This window comes from Erpetoichthys calabaricus, chromosome 11, assembly GCF_900747795.2.
Source record: "Erpetoichthys calabaricus chromosome 11, fErpCal1.3, whole genome shotgun sequence".
NCBI classification, from domain to species: Eukaryota; Metazoa; Chordata; class Cladistia; order Polypteriformes; family Polypteridae; genus Erpetoichthys; species Erpetoichthys calabaricus.
The window spans coordinates 141,403,316-141,423,682 of NC_041404.2; the positions used below are offsets into that span (position 1 = coordinate 141,403,316).

At 38.3% G+C, this 20,367-nt stretch overlaps 1 protein-coding gene across 1 annotated transcript in view; it reads left to right on the plus strand.

The window, feature by feature from the left end:
- Positions 1-19,701, plus strand: part of fam234a (family with sequence similarity 234 member A) — a 40,407-nt gene extending 20,706 nt beyond the window's left edge. The window contains 11 exon segments of the mRNA XM_028814152.2: positions 1,842-2,027; positions 2,306-2,424; positions 5,536-5,545; positions 5,547-5,669; positions 5,810-5,948; positions 9,378-9,527; positions 9,690-9,771; positions 12,598-12,744; positions 13,577-13,678; positions 15,741-15,782; positions 15,785-19,701. Of these exon segments, the coding sequence (XP_028669985.2) occupies positions 1,842-2,027; positions 2,306-2,424; positions 5,536-5,545; positions 5,547-5,669; positions 5,810-5,948; positions 9,378-9,527; positions 9,690-9,771; positions 12,598-12,744; positions 13,577-13,678; positions 15,741-15,782; positions 15,785-15,946 (1,262 nt within the window). The 3' untranslated portion in view covers positions 15,947-19,701.
- The last annotated feature ends 666 nt before the right edge of the window (positions 19,702-20,367 follow it).

A 20,367-nucleotide genomic window follows, 5' to 3' on the forward strand; every position in this document is an offset into this window, starting at 1 on the left:
CTCTTTTCGATTCTGTGGGTGGTGGTGCATGGCCGTTCTTAGTTGGTGGAGCGATTTGTCTGGTTAATTCCGAAAACAAAGAAGGACAAGTGGCTTTCAGCCACTTGAGATTGAGTATTAACAGGTCTGTGATGCCCTTGGATGTCCGGTACTGCACGCGCACTACACTGAATGGATCAACGTATGTCTACCCAGTGCAGAGAGGCGTGGGTAAGCCGTTGAGCCCCATTTGTGATGGAAACCAGGGCTTGCAATTGTTCCCCACGAACGAGGAATTCCCAGTAAGTGCAGCTCATACGCTCCCACTGATTACGTCCGTGCCCTTTGTACACACCCCCCGCCAACCCCGCTAATACCATGGTCGGGTGACTTGGTGGATTATATATAGAAAAGCAGCCGGAACCGCAAAGAACAATGAAAAGTCAACGTGGCTCAGACTTGCATGTGGACTGTACACAGATGAAAACGACTCAGGTGAGGAGTTGGGGGCGGGCACATGAGCAGGCAGTGCGTTCTGAACGATGGTTTTTTTCAAATGTTCATTTCTTTCTCTGTGCTTAAAAATCATTAAACAAGCGGCGTGATTATGCAGCGTAGCTAGTGAACAATTAACTGAAATGTTATATATGTTTTTTATTATTAATAATTTTGTCTTGGTTCCTCGATATTTGTTTCTTTGCATTAGTCTGACAATTTCTAAAGGTGATGCTGCACACAAAAAATAAACAAAGCCCAAAATTATAGTACCATTGGTAAATTGCACTGGTGGGACTAAGAGAGGCACACGCTGCAATGAGGGGGTTCAGAAAGATAGTACACACCTGGTAAGACATTCCCATTGTCAAAAGTCCCTTGAATCTTGTCACATGGTTCTCGACCAGCTTTGATCCTGGCATGGGATCGGCTCAGAGACTTGAGGAGTTGGGAGTGTTATCTGTGACCCAGTGAGGGCAGAAGGGCTTTGAATTGGTGAACCAAATTTGTAATGCATTAACCCCATGTTCTTTCACCCTTTTTTTCTTTTTCCCATTGTGTAAAACACAAGACATCAGACTGATTAGCCTGTCTTCCATTTGTGAGGTCCAAGGTACCTGTGTTCCTTATTCCCCATAGCTGCATTATATGCATTGTACTTCCAGGTGACAATCACTGGTTGTCAGCTGTCATGTTCACAGAGCCCTCCTCTGTGACCAAACTGTTTGGTTTTGTATGGACTAGCTGAACTAAGTAGCTAGGCATGTCAGATTATGTGACTAGCAGTCATGGCAATGTACAGCGATTGCTTACAGCTCGCTAAGATTATGTAAATGAAGTTCGCAACTGAACATCATCTCAAAGACCTGTAATGTGATGGGGTCTTTATGGGCAATGCTGCACATCCTCTTTCTGACACACCAGCAGTGAGAAATTTCAACCAACAAATTATTGACGCTGTCTGAACCTGCTGGAAATAGTGATGGACTGGAGAATGATAAAAACAAAACTTAGTGCCATTATGAACACAGTTGTACATCCTCTCTGTGACATGCCAGTATTGAGTTGTTGTAGCCAATGAATGATTCAGCAGCAGTGTGTGTCAAGAAATGCTAGTGGGGCTCCTTCATACCTATAGCAATATGCCTTCATAATGCCTCACTGTGACTACTCAGTTATGTTTAGCCAAGCCACTAGATTTTAGGGTGGGAGTTAGGCAATTAAAGTCTTGTCCATCTCTCTGTACAAAAATTATTTCTTGTATCTGTGTGACCATTATTTATTTCTATTTTGTATAATATATTTATATAATCAATAAGCCAATGAAACCTGGATTTTAACAGTATGGGGATTTGCTTTCTCTGTAGGATTTCTGTCTCCTTGTGTCTTCCTTACTGTGATCTGTGGCAGAAATGGCAGTGTTCTGTCCTTGAGGCCAGTTAGTCAGGACCAGATCTGGGCACGTTGTGACGTTTCAAAACTTGGAGGGGTAGAAAATCCTAGCTGCCTGCTCTACAATTCACAAGACTTACTGGTTATAGATTCCAAGACTGGTATGTATTGTATAACTCCTCTCATATATCCCAAATCCAAAGGGTCTACATTTTTTTTTCTAAAATGTTGTTTTAATTAATGTGTTGAAATGTTACGTATTATTAAAAGTATTGTCAAAACTGCCCAGGTGTGTAGGTTAAGTATTAACAAAGTGAATGCTTATAATGAACAGGGTATGTGTAATTTTTGCTTAACACTGTGGTTGTTGCGCCCTATTTTGTGTTTGTGTCTGCTCAGGAATTACCTTCACATGTATGATCATATGACTTGTTTACAGATTCCATTCTGTGGCGGAAAAATAATTCGCAGAACTTCAAGACACCAGTTTTGACGGTGCCTGATATTGATCAGGATGGTGTGGAAGATTTGGCAGTTATTACTTCAACTGGAGATTCGGTATGTTTTACTTGAAACCAATAGTAAGTTTCAGATGCTCCACTTGTTCAGAAGACTTAGAGAAATTCTTCCACCTGTCATTTTCATATTTACCTCCAGCAATATGAGTTTTTGCGAGAAAATCGATTTCTCTAAATGATGCATTATCTTCTATAACCCTATTCAGAATGGAAAGGAAAAGTAATCTTTTTATATATAGTATTACTAAGAGTAGAATGACTTCAATTTCACTAATTTAACTGTGAATAATGGACAGATGTTGTCAGGATGATTGGTTTTATTAATTTGGAAGGGTGAAAGATGAGAAGTGTGCAAAGATCAATTTGCCTCTTTGCAGATTGGAGTGTATTATTTGTGATGATGTCTTACTTTCTCCCTGTCTTGTCCATGCCCTTTTAAATTTCATTTAGTCTTAACACATATCCGTAATCCACAGAATTGTTTAAATTGGGATGTAATGTTATTTAAATGAGTGTGAAATTGCTTATAATGAAAATTGATTACAGTGCCTTCAGAAAGTATTCAGACATCTTCCATTTTTACACAGTTCATTATGTTGCAGTCTTAATGTTAAATTTGTTTAAATTAAAATTTTCTCTCATAAAAGGACACTCAATGTCCCAGAATGACAAAGCAAAAACCGGATTTTAGGAGTTTTTGCAAATTTATTAAACATAAAAAAATGTGAGGCAGTGATTATTGTATTTTCGAATTAGTTCAGAAGAAAAGCTGTACCTGCTGTCTTAGATGAGATTCTGCTTTGGCTGTTATGAAACCTTATACATGCTGAGAAAGGTATGCACCCATCAGCCCCAGCAGACTCCTCCTCTCCTTCTATTGAATGGGAATTGTATTCTCCAGGTCGGCATCAGTTTTTGGGTTGCGATTCCTATCGCATCCCCTCTTTCCAATATGCTATATAGCTAGTGGTTGTCAAATTTTTTGAGCCGTGGACCCAGTTGTACCTATTTGTTAATTTAGGGTCCCTCTTGGTGAGATTAGCACAATTTGAAATGGAATATACTATTGATGAGTAGTTGGGTGGGAAAGATAGTGAGTCCCCCTTGATGAAAGGAGTACCATTTGAAACTGAGTATAATATTGAGGAGTGTGATTGGAGATGAGATATATTTTTACATGTACTATTATATGAGCAGCAAGTAGAGACAACAGGGAAGTGTGAACTAGTTAGCAGACAAAACTGAGATTGTGAACCTTTGTTAACCAATGGTGACACTCATGCAAGATTTTGTGAAAATTAGTTCAGCTGTTTTTGTTGAATATACAAACAAACAGATTACAGTTATATATATATATATATATATATATATATATATATATATATATATATATATATATAATATATATATATATATATATATATATATATATATATATATATATATATATAAATACACACACAGGGTGAGCCAAAATAAAGTATCACATTTCTCAAAGTCATTGAGCGAGGTAGAGGCAGCCGAGTGGGTTGGGGTGGGGGTCCTTTCATAGGTGATCCCTTGTAGTTTTCAGTCGGCAACATGCCTTGGTCCGGTGCGCACTGTGCTTTTGCTGTTGAAGCATTCTTCAAAAACAACAAAATCCATCATCACTATGCAACGCGCCTTCCGAACGCACATCAGCATTCCCCCTTACAGTGACATCCCAAATCAGAAAACAATTTTTCAGTGGGTGGCTATATTTAGACAGACAGGTGTAACATTGAACAGAAAATCTCCAGGCCATCCTTGGACTGTACGAATGACCGAAAACATCCAAGCTGTAAGGGCATCAATTTTGCAGTCACCTAGACCTTCAGCGCACAAACATGCTTCTGCCTTAGGCATTTCCAACAAGTCTTTGAGGCAGATTTTGCATGAGGACCTTAATTTCCATCCATGATGGTAGTGCAGGAACTCGCTGAGTGAGACTTGGAGAGCCATAGAGAGTTGTGCCAGAACATTCTGCAAACTGTTCATCGAGATGCCATCGTCATGTGCAGTGACGAGGCACATTTCCATTTGAATGGCTATGTAATAAGCAAAACTTTCACTACTGGGCTGAAACCAACCCTTGTGAACTTCATCAGAGATCCCTGCACAGTAAGTGTGTTACAGTTTGGTGTGCCGTTGCAGAATTTGGCTTTGTAGGCCCTTAGTTTTTGAGGAGGGGGAATAACGGTCACCATCACTTTAGAACATTATATTGAAATTCTAGATAACTGTTTGTGGCCCCAACCAGTAAAAATGGGTGTGGTTAATGCCTGGTTTCAACAGGATGGAGCAACAGCTCATATGGGGCAAAGATCCATGCAAGTTTTGTGGGAGATGTTTCCAGGGTGGCCTTCATGTTTGCCGGATCTTGCTCCGTGTGATTTCTTCATGTGTGGTTATCTCAAGTTGAAGGTATACACACCGATCTCAAAAACTTGAAGCCCTCAAGTACTCTATTTGCTACAAAATTGCCACTATTCCCCTTGAAATGTCTGAATGAGTCATGTGAGCGTTCAGAAATCGTCTCGAAGAGTGTATCGCTAAAGATAGCCACCACCTTGAAGAGATCATTTTTAAAACACAGTGGAAAAAATCTAATTTTTATACCCTTTCTAGTGTTGTAATGAAATTTATTTTATCTTGTAGAATTTTTATAGAATAAACATTTGAAATGTGGTGGTACTTTTTGGTTGACCCTGTAGATATCCAGTACGCTGCTAAGTAGTAATATATTTTCCTATTTGTCAAAGTACTAGGGTGTTGTACCGTCTTAGCCACTATGAATGTAGAGAAAAGCCAAGCAAAATGATTACATCTTGCCTGAAGAAGGGGCCTGAGTTGCCTCGAAAGCTTACATATTGTGATCTTTTTAGTTAGCCAATAAAAGGTGTCATTTTGCTTGGCTTTTCTCTCCTATTTGTCAAATAAACCCAAGTCTTGAAATTGCATCCCCACACTTTATTAATACCTAAATATACCATCTACATACTGTATATTCTTATCCATCGCAAATATTTAAAGCTAGACTTTTTAACAACCTTAAAATAAGGATTTTTAAATAACATTAGTCATTCCATTGCGGTTGATTTAATTTTGTGTTTTTATTCCCAACTTGTAGACAACAATATTATTTATTTCTGGAAAAAAGCGGAATTCAGATTGGTTCACAGGTGGACCTTAATCTGCAACAGACTTCAGGTCATTTGATTTACCTTGCCAGCAGGGATTCTTATTATATTCTATTCAAAAAAGGTAACTTGTAATTTTTATTACTATTATTATTTGTTTTGTTCTATTGCCCATTATATGTAAATAGTTGAAGAAGAAACCATTTTACCATTACAAGGTGCACTTTTTCAAGATGCAGTTTAAGCTGTACCCTTTTGTTCTAGGTTCTGCCATACATGGATATGCCTTGAAAAATATTCTTGCTCTAGCAATGAAGGGGCTCAAAATAAGTGCAGGATTACAGGAAGATTCCAGCTGGAGGCTATTAACTGTCAACTCTACTAACAGCGTGATCATTCACTAGTAAGCTGATTAGTACTTTGCACAGAATCTGTTCATGAACACTTGCATTGTGATTTCTCCCCCTACAGTTATTTGTCTTTGTTTTTAATTTAGTTCTGCAACAGTTCATTTGATCTCTGCTTTAAAAAGGCAGCCATTCTTTTTGATATTTTGATCACATTGATTGCTCATCAAGACTTTGGACAGTAAATGAGGTGACCATTTTTTGGAACTCTCTGTGTGCTGACTGGCTTGAACATACTATATTGTCCAGAAGCTCAAAATCATGTCCAAAGGTTTCTCTTTATTTATAGCTGACTTTTATCAGAGCTTTAATGCATTTCAATATCTTGTGACTTTTCTTCCCCCTTGATGTTTGACTGGGGGGCAGACTTGCATTTGGCTTAGGTTTGTTATAGGAATTGTCATTTATTTATTTAATCAGATAAGTGTCTATACACACTCATCTCTGCCTAAACTGCATGTTTATCTACACAACAGCACTCACAATTCAGTCTCTGTTTAGAGCATTTTGGGCACAAATGTTTCAGCTATTTTTAATATGTCAATAGAAAATGACAGTTTTATTTAACCTCCTTTGCATCTTTTTATTCGCCAGAAAATCAAGTCAAAAGTGGTCACTTTTTTTCCTGTCTAATTTCTTGTAACAGGTACACGTAAATATCAAAACATCATATAAATATAGTGGGAAAGTTATGATTGGCGTCCACTTCTGTACTGATGCAGATTTAGTACACATCCTGCATGTCATCAATGCACACCCTGATGTTGCAAATGAGACAGCAGAAGTGTATTTCTCAGCATGTTTTCTTGTAATATTTTTCTGTTGCTAAAGCATGAGAGGGTAGAATGTCGGTGGCTGGTCCGGATGATTGACGTGCCCCTTGTGATATTGTAGGCTACCACAGCACAAGGCTTACTGACTTCCACATTTCTGCCGTCACGAACAACAGTTGCTGCATTGTTAGTAGGGCTTAGAGGGCTAATGTCATTCGTGTATTTCTGCTGGATCATAATTATTTTGCCTTTTTGCCACACACCCACTTTCACCATGGTGAACCTTCAGGCAACTGAATTCATCCGACATATTATGGTGGTTCAGTCATACAGTGCCGCATGCATCAGTTTCACTATCATTCACGTTGTCCTCCGTATTGTCCACTCATGAGTATTGATGAGTTTCTTTAGAGTGGCAAAAGCATAGAAATATTCATGATTCTTTGCAGCATAATATTATTTTATCCACTAGATGGCAGCAGAATACTGTCCCAAGAGTCATTCTGGCTTAATGCTGTAAAGCGGATCATTACACCTCAGCCCAAGTCTGACTTGGGCTTAACTGTAAACATAGAATTCCGAGCCTGAACCACAATTAGGGTTAATGCCAAGGAGGTTAAAGGAATGACTCATATTGATGAGAGTGATAGTCAAATTATCCACAATAGAGGTGAACACTTCATAAATCTAGGCAAAAGGTACTATGAATAAAAATGTCCTTACTGTTAATCTTCTTGGTCTTTCATTCAAAATATTAACAAACATTTAACTTTCAGTAGAAGTCAAATAATTGAAAGGAAAAAGGAATTCTTATCCTATCACAAATTTTGTCTCAAAATAAATATGTATGTGCCACTATTATTAGCACCCCTTTGTTAAGATTAACAATTCAGCATCACAGTAGGAGCATTACCTGGCAAGGGATCTGAGCCCTTTCTTCCATACAGAATCTTTTTAGACCTTTTAGATTTCAAGGTCCATGCTCGTGGACTATCCTCTTCAGCACATCCCATAGGTTTTCAATGGTGTTTAGGTAAGGGAACTGGGATGGCCATGGCAAAACCTTGATTTTGTGGTCACCGAACCACGATTGTGTTCATCTGGAGGTGTGTTTTTCATTATTGTCCTGATGAAAGGTCCAACTACAGCCCATTTTAAGATTCCTGATAGAGGCAGTCAGATATTGATTTACTATCTGATGATAGTTGATGGAGTTCATGAGACCATACATCCAAACATGTTATCCAGGGTGCATGGCAGAATGAACAACCACCAGCATACTTCACAGTGGGGATGAGGTACTTTTCTACATGGTTATCATGTATCAAACCCACCTCTGGTGTTTGTTGCTGAAAAGCTCTGTTTTTGTTGCATCAAACCATAAAAACCCAGTCCCATTGAAAGTTCCAGAACCTGTAGGCAGTCAAGGTGGTTGTTTGATGACGGTAGAGGCATTTTACTGGCAACTCTCTCAAACAACTTGTGGTTATGTAGGAGGTGTCTGATTCCCTGCGTTCTGGAGACTTTTTGCCCCCAAGACCCAACTGACGTCCACAATTCTCAAGCTGTGATCTTTGGAGATTCTTTGGCCACTTGAACCGTTTTTCTCACTGTATGTGGGTCAATATGGACACAGGTACTCTTCCAGGCTGATTCTTAACATGAACAGTTACTTTAAATTTTATAAATATTTCCACTGATAGTGGAAATGGGAATTTTTAATCATTTACCTTTTTTTCTTTTAGCCATTTCCTAATTTATGAAGCTCAGCAACCGTTTGTCGCATATCATTACTGTGTTCTTGGGGCTTTTTTCACTCTGATGGGTGACTAAGATAATTTGGCCCATGTGTCATCTCATATTTACACTCCAGTGAAAAAGAAAGTCATGGCTGACCACTTAAGTGTTTTCTGAACTTAAAAATGTAATATATTAATAGGAATATACTTGTTAGATTTTACTCATAAGACTTTCTGGGGTGCCAGTAATTTGTGAAAAATATTTGTGATAAAATTTTCTTTTTCCATTTAATTATTTTACATCATTTAAAGGTTACGTTTTTGTTACTATTTTGAATGAATGATCAAAGGGTTAAACATTAAAGACATTTTTTCACAGTCCTTTTTGCATTTATTTTCCAGGGCTGCTGGTATTTATGAGGGACCTTGTTATTTTGCGGGAGCAGTTCCACCTTCAACATTTTATGTCTTTCAAAGTACATTGCTGAAGTATGAATATTTCTTAACCACAGGATGTGCAGTTTTCACTGAAAGTTTAGTTAGTCAAATCAAAACTGGAATGTGTTTATACACATTTTATGATCTTCATACACAGTTTATAAAACATAAGTTGTGTTACTAGTTTATTACCCAGACTATTTTTACTACAAAAATAAAGATATGTTGCAGTTTTCCAAACTGATTGCAAAAATAAATATGAGCAGTCATGTTATATATCATTAAAGAGTTGAGAATAGAATAATTGATGTGTTTTGTCAGATATCTTTATGAAAATGATTTCTAATTCACAATCCTTACCAGAAAGAAATTACTAATCTTACACTAGGATTAATATCACTTTAAAGTGTTCAACTGGAATATTAAGTGAATAATTAGAATGCCTTCAATAAAGCATTCCTTATTTTTCTTAAAGCTCTGATTTAATTCAGCATGTATTTGAAGTTCCAAATAAAGACAAAACTTCAAGGAACCTGCTGGTTATCACAGATCATCAGCTGGAAATTATTAATGGGAAGACACTAAATCCGCTTTGGAAGAAATTTAATGCTTCTGCTATGATCAGGTGAGAAGACTTGGCCAAAACCTGTGTAATTTGTCTTTCAAAGTCTCAAGGCCAACAATGCATGAATATCAGTCATAATGTCATTTTGTGGGTTATTTTTTTGTATGATTTGAATAAATAAAACATTTTTGAATACATTTTTTGTTTTCATTTTCATATTAGAGAGACAGCTTTTGGATATTTCAATAATGATGAGATTGTCGATGTAATCGCTGAAGAAGAATATGGCAACAACACAAAAAAAGTAAGAATGTCTACTTATATTGCATCCTAGTCATGTGAGGCAAGAATATTTTTTATGTTCTGGATGTGTGTAAGTTGATTATTACTGATTAATATAATTTTTGCAAATTGATTCCATATTGATTAAACCAAATGACTTCTGTCCTTGTTAACTGTTAGCTTTTGTCTTTAGCGCCCTTAGAAAGCAATTTAATCAAAGTCTTTTGATCCATGACCCAGTCCCTGCTGCTACTTTAGTATAAGGGACAAGTATAGTGTGCCCTGCGATGGGATGGCACCCTGCCCGGGGTTTGTTCCTGCCTTGTGCCCAGTGTTGGCTGGGATTGGCTCCAGCAGAACCCCCGTGACCCTGTGTTAGGATATAGCGGGTTGGATAATGACGGACTGACAACTATAGTGTAATAGAATCCTGACTCCCAGGGTCTTGTTTATCAGTACTAGCAACAAATCAAACTAATCATCTACTTCTGTAATTAACAAGTGTATTTAAGAAGTGTTACCACTATATCTGCAAGTCAGTCATATCTTTCCATGTACTGAGTGGCTTCACGTATGTGTCAACAGAGGTATTCTTCCCATCCTATACTGGCTTCGTGATTCAACTTTGACAGGTGCTTTTGGTTAGGACCTTAATTGGGGTAGAGAATGAAATCTGGCCACTGAAAACATGTAATTCTAACTGGAACTCGTATCCGTTCATAACATGGAGTTCATTGTGATGAGCAATGCCTTTACTCTGCAGGTGAATTCTGCTGCTGTCTTGAATGCAAAAATAAAGCAGGCTGAAATTCAATCTTATGGCAAAAGAAAAAAAAACTATTAGATACTGATAATATTACTATCCATTTGTACACCTTTGTTTTTATTCAAGGCATTTTTCAAGATCAGGATAAGTTATAGTTTTTCATATATAGTTTTTTAAATATTTGGAACACAAGTAACCTTGGGCAACTTGCCTGAAATTTAACATAGTGAGTCAGAGACCCCAGGTTTTTATAGTAGCCTTGCAGTTTAGACTCTTAATTTCCCAGACAGGAGGTCATATAAACCTGCCCATTAAAAATGCAGGCAAATGCACAGAAATCCTGCCCTGTTTGGAAACTTGACCATTATGCAACATCATGCTAAACATGAGCCTATAAAGGACCCTACGCTTTTGTGTATACTGTATTACTGTACTGTTAGACCCTATCTCCCCATAACTCTGTGCTAGAAAAGTAAAGTGTAGAAAAAGAAAATGCTTGGAGATAAGCAAGTTTCAGCTGAGCCAAACCTGACTTTGAGATTTCAGTGCTAATCTTACAAGTTGGATGTCACATCTTAATCACAGAATATTCGCTCTTCTGAATGTTTTCAAAGGGAAAACAAAGGCAAGCAAGAATAGATTTTGGTACTATGTTTACTTTCCTATTACAGAGTCCATTGCTGTCTCTAAAGTTATCTGGGGCTTGAATCAATGATTTGTCCAGAAGGAAGTGGTACATGTTGATTGTGTAGTGTATGTGAAATGCCAATAACCAATAGCCAATATTGTAGTTCGATCTAAGTGTGCTGCTGATGAACATTTTCCATTTTTGAACGATTCACCACGTTTTCTCATCTGTTCTACTGGTGGCATTTAACTTGTTTCTGTTTCTGCACTGCTTTCTTGTTTTTGCAGTTATTTCTTTGCAGATCGCAGCATCATTCAGGGTTATACAAAGAGTGCTTTCATTTTTGTTTTTAGTAGTCTATTTGTTATAGCACCATTACACAATGTTGTCATTTTGTGCCTCCATATTTTGCGTTAGGGTTTTTTTTTTACCATGGATTGACGTCACCATTTTGGATATTTGGATCAGTAGGGACCCGGGTTCACTTCCCAGGTCCTCCCTGCTTGGAGTTTGCATGTTCTCCCTGTGTCTGCATGGGTTTCCTCCGGGTGCTGCGGTTTCCTCCCACAGTCCAAAGACATGCAGGTCGTCGATTGGTGATTCTAAATTGGCCCCTGGTGTGTGTGTGTGTGTGTGTGTGTGTCCTGCGGTGAGTTGACGCCCTGCCCGGGATTGGTTCTCTGCCTCTGTGTTGGCTGGGATTGGCTCCAGCAGACCCCTGTGACCCTGCGTTCGGAAAATGGATGGATGGATCAGTAGGGTGCTACATGTTGCTAGGTATGTAATGTACATTATGTGTGAAATCATGACCATCATATTATAAAAAGATGGCCATGCAATGTAAAACGTGTCCAAACTTGATTGGAAAATAAAGAGAATTGATATTGAACAATTGTCTACTGTAGAAATTTCCAGTGTTGAGTTTATTTTTGTTTTTTGATTATCTGTTTAGTGAGCTCCTTTGTAATTGATCAATTTTTTGACTTTGACAATGTCTGACCTTCAATTTTTTTTTGTATTGTGCTCTTACTGAGTACAGGCTCAGAGTGTGATAGCAAGTTTACAACTTAAACACAAATTCGAAAACTTACAGAAAACATTCTGCAATGTCCCTAATGTCTCAAATTCTTGATTGCATAAATTGGTCTGTTAGGACTTTTATGAGAAAATTCTGACCAGCACTGCAGCTTCTAAATATACAGCTGTCATTTCACACGGAAGCTTTCCATAGTGAACATATTCTCAAGGCACTTTACAAGTACAGAGCAATAATAGAATTGTTTACAAGTATTGGTACAGTTGGGGAGCCACTGGAAAGGCATTGAACTCTGCATCCTTGTGATTTGAAGTACAGTACATTGTTTTAGCCACTTTCATTATCATTGGTCATTGCAGGTGCTTCTGTTTATGTCCCTGCTACACCCTAAATCATCTTCTTTTTGTGCATTTGGCAGGTAGCCATTTATGATGGCGCTACAGGATCCTCCTTGTGGGAGATTGTGCTGAAGTTAAATCTGAAAAGCCCCAAGCCCTCCACAGTAAAAGCTGCAGACCACAGATCTGTCTTCCTATTTTGGGGAAGATTTCTTGATGTTGATTCAGTGAGTATTCCAGGCATTATGTTGAAAGGCATTTTATTTACAGGCTGGAGCAGCTTCCATAGCCTCAAGTGCGCTGCTGATTTATATTATTTTTTTATTTAGGTCTTTCAGTCACAGAACAGTTTATTTTTTTCCCCACCCCAACTTCACACCTGTCCTGATGCTCTGTGTAGATTTTTAGCACTTTCAATTGCATGGACTGTTGTTGCTTATTTTGGAAGTTTGGGGTCAGAATTTCAGAAACACCTTTTACATTTGATTAGATTGGTCTTTTTGGTCAGCATTCATTTTTTCATTCTTCTGTCCAGCTATCTATCTTCTTCCTTGTTATCTACTGTATTTTAAGATCATGGTATGCCAAAGTCTATCCCTGCAGCAGAAGACTCAAAGCAAGAACCCTGCTCTGTCCATTGCAATACTTATTTGATTTTAATTTTTTAAATGCGGCAACATCTGTTTATTTTAATGCTTTCAAAAGTAGCCACATGAAGTTAGAGTATTCTTTAGTGAAAGGCCATCTAAGACAAAGGGTGAAATAGAAGACAGCTGTGTTTTGCTGAAGCATTAACATCTCTTGGGATATAGTCAGTTTGTTTTAAAACAGATTGGAGACAGTGACCTAATAACACTTGGACTTTGGCAAGCTTGTGTAGAGCTGTCACATTTGGCTCATCAGGATCAACATTCTCTCTCTTCTGAACATCCATATTTTTATTCTACTGTAATTACTTTGAATTCTGTTGTTTGTATGCTGGGTAGTCCTCCAAGTTCAAAAAGTGTTACAAGTATATGTGAATTAATTCTCATTCTGGTAAACTTTTTATTCCATTAGAGTTCACTGGATGAGCAGCAGTTTTTATATTGGCTTCACCCATCCCATCCAAAAGTTCTTTGGAACTCAGAAACACGACTGAGGTGGTTGTGGTTTTCCAAGGTAAGTGCTACCCATTATGAATTTTTCATCTGATTTATATTCCAGTTAAAATTTTATTTCAGGTATAAATGGTACAATACAATTCTTACTTGTGTGTCTCCCACAGAACAGTGACAGTAGTAAAATTCAAACCATAGACAATGAATGTAGCATCAGATGATACCCAAGTATGTCAAGTTACATGACTAGCAATTGCAGTGTGTGAAATTATGCAAATACGACTTTCCAACACAATTTTACATTTTCAAAGTATCCCTAACTCACCTGTTTTTCAAACATGTATGGTAAGTTAAGCTGAAATCTGTGCCTTTTTTTTCTTTCTATTGTGGTACATAACATGAAACATCAGACAGGTGAACCTCTTGTCTGTTTGCGAGGTCCCAATATGTTTGTGTCCCTTATTCCTTGTTGCTGCATCCTGTGCATTATAACGTCTGCTTGAGCACCCATTGGGCATGCAGAGCCCATCTTCATGACTTAACAACCTCATTTGATTTTGTTGGATCGAGTCACTGAACAATTGGACTGAGTCTTGGGGATGTCACATAACAAGACTGAAGTCATAGGAGCATTTTGTGGCTGCTCCCTTCTTGCTACGACTGTGGAAATGGAGTCTGCAACTGAAAATCACAGCAAAAAGTTCAGTGAGCCTTGCTGAAAATAGCTGTTGCATTGTGCTATGCCCTCTTCAGAGCATCACCAGTGGCGACACCAAGAAAGTTGAATCCACTAATCCCAGATGTGTTTTTTAAGGTTGGAACTGGTTTGTAAAGGAGATGTGATATGATTTAATACTTGTTTTCTATTTTACAAAACATAACAAACCTGAATTTTCACAGTTGTGAAGACTGAATCTAGGATGCTTTTTAAATATGTTTTGATAGTGTCAGTCATTCTCGACAGCTCAGTTTGGTTAACTTGTCAAATGTGTGGCTGCATCTGTTTACTAGTGATTTCGTCTTACATTATCCTGAGCATCATGGCTTCCAAAGTGTGAAAGTTGGAAAAACCCAAGAAAGGTCCAAAGACTATTTATTGGCATGTGAAACTTCACATCAATTAAGCATTTTGATTCAAGTAAGTGTAACAAAGACGTGATGCAGGCTCTGTACTTGTGAGCATCTGCTTGTGACTGCTGCTGCTCCTTCTTTTGTGTAAAATGTCCCATTGTTGTCATTGAATAATTGCATTTTATAAATTGTTTTCTTGTTCTGTATGTTAATCGGTGGTTCTGTGAAGAACTGGTGGATGTGATATCAGCTGTCGTCACCAGAAAGTGCTCTGTTCGTAGTGTTCAGAAGCTTACTCCACGAAATATCACATTTTGAAGATGTGCACTGTGGTAACTGCTGGTGCCATCTGCAAACCCACAACATCCGTCTCAGAAGCGATCTCGTTGCAGCACAAACTAACTGGAGAGCTCCTTTATTCAGCCACACAGAGACCATCTCTGAACACTGAGCGCAGCACTTCATGGTGATATCAGCTGGTCTCTCTCTGTGTCAGCCCCCATCATTTGTGTGCAGCATTGCCACTACACTCCGCTTATCCTCATCACCAAGTGATTTGCTGTGGACTTGCACCATGAAGCATCTCAGTTCGAAGATTTAGGCTCTGGTAACTGCTGGCAGCCATCTGTGAACCTGCAACAGTCTTCTCGTAGAATAAGCTGTAGCTGAGCTCCATTAGACAGATGCACAGAGTGTCTCTGAACACTGCGAGCAGAGCACTTCCCGGTGAGTTGATCTGATTTGTCTCTGTGTCAGCCCACACCTTTTCTGTGCAGCATTGCTACTACATAGGCCATCACAGCCCATCTGAGCACAAAACTGTAAATGAAGCAGATTACATCTTACTTTTAATACAGCGCCTGCAATCCCAAAGTGAAAAATGTCCACTCCACAGTGCAGTATATAGGTGGAAGCTTCTGTACGTGCTAAACAAAATAAACTTAAAAACGCAGTCATCAGGTGATCGTGATCAAGGATTCAGGAATTGGATTTGTGTTTGGTGTCCCAAGTCTCTGAATTTTAGTCTAATTGTGTTGTTTGTACTTTTACAGCTTTGTTGTTTGAGAAGAGCAGGCATGCCGGCTATATTCTGCTTTCGGGATCGACAAATCCAATGAAGACTGGTAACGTGACACTTTTCAAAGGGAGATTTAAAGAAGATATCTCACACAGCCGGGTGATTAACCTGGGAGAAGAGACTTTCACTGACCAGGAGATCAGGGACATATTCCTCAGAATGCGATACAGCAGTGAATAGTGCTGTTTTCTTGCCTCTCTGGAATGCCTATCCTTTATTTTTTTTTTTAATTTTTATTTTCTGGCTGCTAACCAAGAGTGGACTAGCCAATGGTTTTTTATTGTTTGCTTGGTGTATATAAGCGAGAGATGAAAAATGTGTAATTTGCACACGTCTACAGAGATTCCAAAGACAAATAGGGAGTCTGGAAATCTCGTATTTAATTCAGGGCTTTTAATTTTACTGAACATAGAGCTAATATTGCAAAGAAATGCACTTGTGCCTTAAATTCATTTAAATCCATTTTGCTACTCAGTCCGCAAATTTGTTGAGCACTTTAATAAGCAGTGAAACAGCACAATTCATTATCGTTTCCTCTAGAATGCCTAATACATCCTAAACAGTCAGGGGCTGACAATAATTGTCAAAACCTTTGTTGCTATTACATGATAAATGGATAACAGCCAAGTAATACGTAATGAAGGGATACACAGTTTTAATGAGATTTGCTGCATTTTGAATGCTATTTTAAAATTACAGTCCACTGTAATGATGGCAACACACACTGAACTAACAAGAGGAGCATCTAAAGGTGCTAATTTTATGAAATCCAGCATGTACACCGTTCAGTTAAACTATTTTTTTTGTTGGTTGCAAGGTGTTAACTTGTTCATGGAGTGTGAAATGCTTGTCATGATCTCTTAGATTTGCTTTTCTTTATTAAGAAAACAAGACAACAAACTGAATAGCATTTGCTTTATATTTCTGTCACATAAAAAGGGAGACGTCTGTGACCCTCTCCTAGCATTCAAGCACATCCTTTATTGTAATTTTATGGGTAGGGCACATTTAATGACATTTCTGTTGATTTTCAGTCATAGCCCTCATTCACATAATCTTAGTGAGTCTGAGACAGTCTGCAGCTTGCTCCCATGAAGCCAGTCACCTAGTGTGACATGCCAAGCAAACAGATTTGATTTTGTCTTTAGTCATAGGGGTGCCCTCAGTGTGAATGTGAGCTGACAACCAACAAAGGGGTTATCCTGATTTACAATGTGTATAATGCAGCGACAAGGAGGAAGCGACATGAGTGTTTAGGACCTCACAAACAGAATAGAGGTCGACTGTCTGATGTCCCGTGTTTTATATTCTGTGATAGAATGGAAAAAAGAAAAAGGCAAAGGCTGCATCTGAACTCACTGCAGGTTTTAAAATTTATTAAGCACCAGCTCCGTCAGGCAGCACGTTATTTGCTGTTACAAAAAGTTGTGAGCACAGCTGTGCTGTGCTAGAATGTTGACACCAGTCGCTAAACGTGGCATGTTCATCGTAATGTTACATCGACTTTGATACAAATGTATGGTTTCTTGAAATTAGCCAACTATGGACTAGTGCCCCCTATGGGTTTCAGATACAAGTATGTTGTTGTCATTTGTGTTTTAAATCACTTGCCGTGGTACACTTTTTTTTTTTTTTTTTGTCATAATAGATTCCTGGACCTTTGTTAACCAGGATAAGGGGGATCATCAGTAGGGAAAATATATTAATATAAGGTAAAAATTTAAAAATCGCTAAAAACACAAATGGCCCTATATTGATGTCATACCCTACGTGTTACATAACAAGTATATATTGTATGGGCCATTTGATTTTGCCATTTTTGTTTAATTTTTTTGTAATTTACACCTTTTGTTGTATTTTGTGACAAAGCAAAATTTACACCAAGGTATTGCTGAGCACTGCACATAGTGTGTTCCTGTTGCTTTTAGTCTGTTTATTTTTTTATATGAAATGGTGACCCATTATTTAGATTTCAGCATTGAAATGAAAAAATTGTCAGCTCATAAATAAGACCGTATTATGGGCTCTGTTCCTTTTATCTAATTCATTTGAGGATGCTATTTATAGACTGAAATGGGGATGAGAAGCTTCATTCCTTAAGGGCCTTAGCTGATAATTTGAAATCCTCTCATTACTATTAGTACACACTGCTCGTGGCTTATTTCAACGTGCTGCGCTTATGACTGCTGGATCCTCTCATTAGGCAGCTGCCACCTCACAATTCAATCAACCATGACCAGTAATGAATTGGTAGTTAATAATAATTAACATAATCCAATATCTGTTGTTTTGGGAACACAGTGGTTTATCATGCTGACTCCCTGTCACAGAAACCAGAGCTTAGTGTCTGGATACATCAGTGTCACTGTGCTATCTTCATATTCTCTCCTACTATCGGAGATGATGATGTTAGCTTAGTTACAGTGTGAGCGTGAATGTGCCCAATGGTGGAATGGCATTAATCTCAAGTACAACCTCTGGCACTTTTCAGAGATATCCAGCATTTCTTGTTGGACCCGGTTGCATCACACTGCTATTCCAGCAGACTTAAATAATCTTATGAAGTCTGAGGTGGTCATGGTGTGCTCTTGTGACTACCAGTCATGTACTCTGACATCCCCAGTGACTCAGTCCAAGAAATCTGCTATTCAACCCGACTGTGTGAGATATGAAAACCGATGACTGTCACTGAAATTACAATGCATAAAATGTAGCTACAAGGAGTAAGGAAAGCAAGTGTTTTGAACTTTGCAAACAGAAAATGGAGTTCTCCATCTGATGTCTCATTTTATGTACTTGACAACTGCAGTTGCTGAACTTGCCTGAGGATGTCACATTACATGACTAGAAAATGCAGGAGATGGTAAACTACTCCACTCTGTAATGACGTCCCGGCACGATTTCACATTTTGACAGTATCGCTAGCTTACTCCTTTCTCTGATAGGCCTATAACGTGCTGCCTGTGCTGTACAGAGGCTTTTCATCCATGGCAAGTTCAGCTGCAATCTCTGCCCTTTTTTAGTTTGTTTTTTTCTATTCTGTCGTTGTATGTAAAAACATAACACCTCTTCTGTTTGCAAGGGCCAAAACGCATGCTTTCCCTGTAGCTGCATTTCTGGGTGTGCGCTCCTTGGTTGTCAGCTCTCACATAAATTTTAAGACCGTTGATTTTATCAGGGCAAATTGCAGAGCAGTATGACCGAGTTACTGGGGATGTCAAACAACATGACTGGTGATCATAGAAATTCGCCGCACCTGGCTCAGATTAGCTAACGATACATAAATCAAGTCTGAGACTGAAAATCGGTGGAAAAATATTGTAGTGAGTTTTTTTTATATTGCTACATTACTTACTATGCAGGCCTCCGACACTTTTTAAAAGATGTCCAGCATTTTGCCATTCGCCACACTTGGTGTCTACATGTCAGCAGCCCCTAAGGCAATACATCACAAATGTTAAGTGGATGTGTTTAGCAATCCACGCATAGAGGAAGTGAGGTGAGGGTTACATTAAACAATCACTTTTTATATCACAGATGTTGTAAACCTTGAGTGGCCTTCAGTAAGCAGCAGGCCCACATCATGAACAAGTGGTCAGCTGTGTTGTCTCTTTTATCCACTTAGGGCTAAACAAACTCAACAGAGACTCAAGAATATCCTGATTACAGTCTTCTACAGGTCATCCATGCCTGTTTATTTTGAGATCTACGTAATATAAACACAAAAAGACAAATTATACAAATAAAATCTTTGTTGTATAGCACTTTCAATAATGAATTTCATCCCAAAATGCTTTCCCCATTACGACTATTTCCAGATTTCTGCAATGTACTAAATGGCTGATTAAGTTAACTCTATCATTGTAACAGAGTGAATCAAAAATGGGGATTGAACGAATAAAGTTTATTTTATATAGCAAAGGCAATCCAACAAACTTGACAGGTATAGCTATGTCCAGAATTCTACAACATGAGCATAAATCGCTATAGTGATTTAATAAAGTCTTAACAGCATACATTTGCAGTGGCTGGATTTGAATAGACACGTTTTATTTTATATAGCGGCTTTTAGTAGGAAACACTATCCCAAGATGCATTGCTGGCATGCCATATTTTCCCAGCGATGAATCTGTAGCTAATGTAGCACCTGTCTGTATTGTTATATAGTGCCTTGCTATAGCAGACACCATCCGAAGATGCTTTGTAGGTGCTACACTTTAAACATTTGTACAATGTTACTCCAAACATGTTAAGAAACTCGGCTCAACATTACACAGTGAGTTAATGTCAGTCTTGAACACGCTAACCTTGTTTTATATAGCGCCTTCTTATTAAAAACACTATCCCGAGATGCTTTGCTGGTATTTCATTTTCCATATTTTCACAATGTGATCACGAGTAGATTACATGCTGAGTTGGTATCAGTGTTGAACAAACAGCCCCGTTATGTTATATAGTGCATTGTTATAGCAAACACCATCCCAAGATGCTTTGTAGGTGCGTCACTTTAAATATTTGTACAGTGTTAGCCCAAACATGTTAAACTCAACTCAGCATTACACAGTGAGTTAATGACAGTCTTGAACACACAAACTTTGTTT